We start from the raw sequence: 4,917 nt of genomic DNA on the forward strand, positions 1-4,917 counted from the left end.
TATGATATTTGAACAACAATTTTTATTTTATTTTAATTAATCAGTTTCTGACATACATATTATTTTATTATTTTCATAACTGGTTTTTTTAAGTAATTAATTTTTTTTATTGTTGTTCATAATTGAGTTTTATTCAATTTTTTATTAATTTATCTCAAGAAACTGGTTTTTATTTGTTTGTTTTTATTTTGGTTGTTTTACTAACTGGTTTCTCACATTCCACTATTTTTTTTTTGTTATTCTTTTATGATTTTTATTGCACTTTTGTCTCTTTAATTTTCTTTGTTTCTTTTTTTTCTCTTTGATTTTAATTTGTGATTCTCTTTGTTATATTTGCTGCATATTGTATGTTTAAATTAACTCTAATTTTTGAGCAAGCAAATAAAAAATTAAATGCCAAAATAAAGAATGAAGTTAGAAGTTTGATTATTAGGTATTGATATAAATTTTATATGTTCGAAACTGGTTTTTAAATTTAGTATCGTTAATTTGTAAAAGTTTAGTTATTAGGCATTGTGTATTTTTTATTATGTTATTGTTGAAACTATTTTTTTTTTGCCTCTTTTAATGAAATAATTCGTTTATTTTAATATTGATGAAACTGGTTTTTAAAGTTAGTATCGTCTTTAGATTGTAATTTTTTTATTATCTTGTTGATGAAACTATTTTTTGTATTCTTTAAATGAAATTATTAGTTTCTTTCAATGTTGATGAAACTAGTTTTTAAAGTTTGGATTCTTTTTAGATTATGATTTTTTATATTTTTTTTCAGGAGGATACTGATGAAACTTGTTTTTTTTTTCTGCTGTTTTTAATGGAATAATTAGTTTTTAACAAAAAAAAAAACGAATAGTAGTTTAAATAAAAAAAAAAGTTTAATTTTTGTAAAAAAAAAAATGAAATATAAAAATGTACACTTATTATATATATTAAGAGAAAAAAATTAGGTTGAGAAAAAAATTGAAAAAAAAAAAGAGAGACACAAAGAGAAATTAGAAAAAAAAAATAGAGAGAGATAAGCGAAAGAAAGGAAAAAAAGTAGCAACTGACTTAAAAGTTGAAAAGAAAAAAGAGAGCCAAAATTGACTAAAAAATATATAAAAAAGACAAAAAAAAAAAAACTTTTTGAAGTTTCAATAAGTAAAAAAGAAAAAAAAAATTAATGAAAGTATAAAAGTAAAATGTTCTTGTCAAATTAAAAATGTAATGTTTGAAAAAAATGTAGTATTTGGTGTAAATTTTTCAAATAAAAAGAAACCCTAAAATGTAAGTGTAAAATAAATTAAAAAAATAAATAAAACTAATTAAGCTAAAAACAAAAACATATGGGATTAGATAATAAGTTTATAAAAATATGGCATATCAAATACCATAAAAAACTTAAATGTGAAAAAATGCCATAGAAAAGTGGCAAACCTAAAAATGCCATATTTTTCTAACTTTGTTATGAAATCCCATATTTAATGTAATTTTCACCTTTGGAAATTCCACATTCGTGGACCTGTGCTTCACGAAGGCCCCATCATTTCCCTAAACAAACTACTTTAAAATACCAATATATAATACTAAACAGTGCCTTCATTGTTAAAAAAATACTAAACCTATAAAATCAATCGACCATAGAAACCATTAGAAACAAAGTGAACTCTGGTACATAACACATCAACCTTTCAACTTTTATCATTCATAAAACTTAATATGAAAGCGAACAATTTCTATGGATACAACAAACACTAATTGAAACAAAACCAACCCAATCATATTGTACAATGAGTTTCAATCCAAAGATTATAAAAAGCACTTAAAAAAAAAGGCAACATATGATCAATCCCTATCCTACTTATTCAGCTTCAAGAAAACAGATGTTATCCCATTTGTAGTGCAGAGAAATTGTCAAGATCGAACAGAACACAGTGAATTCCAAAAAGTACATATCACCTAGTGAATTCCATGAGCAGAGAGATAATTGGTTGAAATCTTTTTTCATAACTTGCCAAAGCTAATTACGAGTAGGTAGAGAGCTTTAGATTAAGATCAATATCATCTTCAACAGCTTTATCATTATCCTTTTCAATTTTGTTCAACATAACCAGCTTTTCCATTTTAGCCATCTGATCTTTGGCTGGTAAAAAGCTGTAGAAGCGCTTGTTATTTTGATCTGATTTAGCTGATGGTAATGTCACTTGGTTTGATTCCCTTATGCCTCCCTTCATTTCATTAATAATTACAAAGTATAAGTTGACAATGTGTACACTATTCAATAACTTTCAATTATATATAAAATTATAATTTTACATTATTCTTATTACCTGTAATGGAAGCATATACTCATCAATCTTACACAACTGTTGTTGTACACAATGAAATTGGGGCAAGACAGTAGATGTAGTAGTAGCACTAGTTGTGGTTTCTGTAGTGCAATTTTTCAACTGATTAAACTCAACTGGAACATCCGATTTTGCAATATCTCTGAGAAAAAGAAATAGTCATAATGCTTACATGACTGAAAAAAAAAAATATTGACAAATTTTTAAAAGAACAGGGCAAAATTTTAGAATGTCGAAGTAATTAAGCTAAAAAGCCAATTGAAACCTGGGCAACGGCAAAGTGAAGTTGAGATTGTGTCCCATGCCACAATTAAATAAGGTTGCCTGTTCTGGTATTCGCCTGTGATGAGATTGAACCGAAGGGACTTGGTATTGGCAAACTGAACCTGCCGCCACACTACGATTTTCCTCCTTATGAATCGATGGTGGTCGCCGCTTCAAGCCGATTACCTATAAAATAATATTTGTATTAATTGATCCATTTACATTATCATCATATATATAATTGCATTTATATTAATATAGTGGAAAAAATTTTGTATACATGTACCTTTTCTTGTGGCTTGATTATCTGATAGTTTTGGTAGAATATATTTTGGTTTGAAGGGGGTTCTATTTGGTGACATAATCCACCATAAGATGATGAGGCAGAGCCGGAAAGTTGATTATTCATCTGACACTGAAATTATAATAAGATTCAGCATAAAATGAAATAAATATATAAATTGTATTATATATATAAAGGATCTTACTATTGAAGCTGATTGTTTCTTTTGCCTTATTAATGGATGATATTGAGAAGATAAGTAAGGTGATGAGTGTGAATATTGATCATTGGGAATAACTGCCCAGGAAATATTCCCATAGTCCGATTTCCCTTCATCAATACTATTTGATTTAATGGGGTTTGTCCAAGGAGCTTGAAAATATGTACTTTCCGGTAAAACAACTTGTGAACCTCCAACACCAACATTATGATCAATAATGCAACTCTCTAAAAGGGCATTATTGTCAACATATTTAGTAGTGAAAGTCTTGCTAATAGTAGTAGTACCACTATTATTGGTGGTGCCATTACTATAAATAGAAGCAGGAGATGTCAGTAGTGACACTTGATCAAGATGGCGATGATGATGAGTGGAGGTGGTGATTGGAATCAACGGCTGAGAATCATCCTTGGTATGAAAACCAGGGTTGAGTAGCTGTTGGTCATTATTATTATTATTCTCAGTATTCTCTTGTTCTCTCAAGATCTTCTCAAGTTCGGCAACTCCAGGACCTCTCTTGGGAACTCTTTGTCGTTTATTGGTGTGCGACTGTGACTGCCTTGTAATAGGGGTCGGATTCCAACCAACCCCATCGCCACGGCCTACGCCGAAGCTGAAGTCTCCGTCGCCTCCTCTTGTGCTTTCAGTGTTGCTACACATTTCAAATACCTTAAGAATAGATCTTCTACTAACTTACAATAATAATGCCCTGCGATAGTTTTTAAAACAGTAGAACACTCAGCCATTTCAAACACTTGGATATCATATACGTATATATAATATAATGTATATACCAAATTTAGGGGTACAAAGCTTGGAAGAAAGATAACTAGAATCCGAATTTTCGCGGTCACAGCAAATCTAAGAAGTAATCAAAATTATTCAAAAATAAAAACCGCAATATTTGGGTAGACGCAAATTTCGGTGAACGATATAGATGGGGAATCTGGGCTATATTTACATGTATATATATATAATAATGATAAAGTCCACGTTCACATTCACGTCCACTAAGCGACCTTGGTTTCAGCTCATGAAAGATTTTTAGTAAATGTAGGCCAAGCTAGAGAATAAGAAAGGCAACCAAATAAGCATAAGAGAATTTATTTCTTACCTTTAAAATCAGCATAAGAGAAAAAATAAATCACATCCTTAGATTAGTACTTGAATGATCGTATATATGTTTTTTAGTTTTCTCGATTATCACGCCAAACTCTTCTCTCCCTTCTCCAAGTACGACGAGTGCGTAGAGTTTATATATATTTATACTTTTATAATGATTTTTATTGACTAATTATCTATTTAAACAGTTGGCATAGAGTCATTAACAGGTGCATTAAATCCCTACTATGAGTTTGGTTTAGTTGGCTCATGCATGATCTGTTGAATCCTTATTATTAGAAATGTAAAAGATATTATGGTACAAAATCCAAATTTGTATAAAGCAATATTAAATCCAACCAAGCAACCATATATTAAATGACTCACCATATCATGTAAGGTACCGTAGATATATACTTATAAATATATTTATATTTGTCTTGTCTACAAAGCAACTAATCTACATGCTTTATTAACATTGTAAAATCTAAATATGAGAGGGAAATTTTCAAAAAATATTCATGTCGCAAATTTACAGCCGAATATTTCTTTTAAGTGATATTATATTTATGTAAATTATAGTGACGCGTCGCTAGCACACACACTAAGAATACATTATATGGGATTTATCTAGATAGAAATAGTAATACAGTTCATGACGTAATTACGCGAAAACAACCAAAAAAAATTAAAAATTAAAAGTACATAGTGTAAAATATGAA

At 29.0% G+C, this 4,917-nt stretch overlaps 1 protein-coding gene across 1 annotated transcript; it reads right to left on the reverse strand.

The window, feature by feature from the left end:
- Positions 1-1,655: 1,655 nt before the first annotated feature.
- Positions 1,656-4,567, reverse strand: LOC115698067 (uncharacterized). The gene is made up of 6 exons (XM_030625249.2): positions 4,209-4,567; positions 3,080-3,803; positions 2,878-3,006; positions 2,593-2,777; positions 2,310-2,469; positions 1,656-2,207 (listed from the first exon to the last, which is right to left on the reverse strand). Exons 2-6 carry the CDS (start codon positions 3,752-3,754, stop codon positions 2,004-2,006), a joined length of 1,353 nt encoding a protein of 450 aa, XP_030481109.1. The 5' UTR covers positions 3,755-3,803; positions 4,209-4,567; the 3' UTR covers positions 1,656-2,003.
- Between the last annotated feature and the right edge of the window lie 350 nt (positions 4,568-4,917).

This window comes from Cannabis sativa, chromosome 7 (genome assembly GCF_029168945.1).
Source record: "Cannabis sativa cultivar Pink pepper isolate KNU-18-1 chromosome 7, ASM2916894v1, whole genome shotgun sequence".
Lineage (NCBI taxonomy): Eukaryota > Viridiplantae > Streptophyta > Magnoliopsida > Rosales > Cannabaceae > Cannabis > Cannabis sativa.

Excerpts from the sequence above, each read along its gene's own strand:
- LOC115698067 (XM_030625249.2), bottom strand. The coding sequence starts at position 3,754 with ATGTGTAGCAACACTGAAAGCACAAGAGGAGGCGACGGAGACTTCAGC. Across the intron at positions 2,470-2,592 it reads TTCACTTTGCCGTTGCCCAG|AGATATTGCAAAATCGGATG; the intron begins GTTTCAATTGGC and ends TCTTTTTCTCAG. Across the intron at positions 2,208-2,309 it reads AGTATATGCTTCCATTACAG|GGAGGCATAAGGGAATCAAA; the intron begins GTAATAAGAATA and ends AATGAAATGAAG.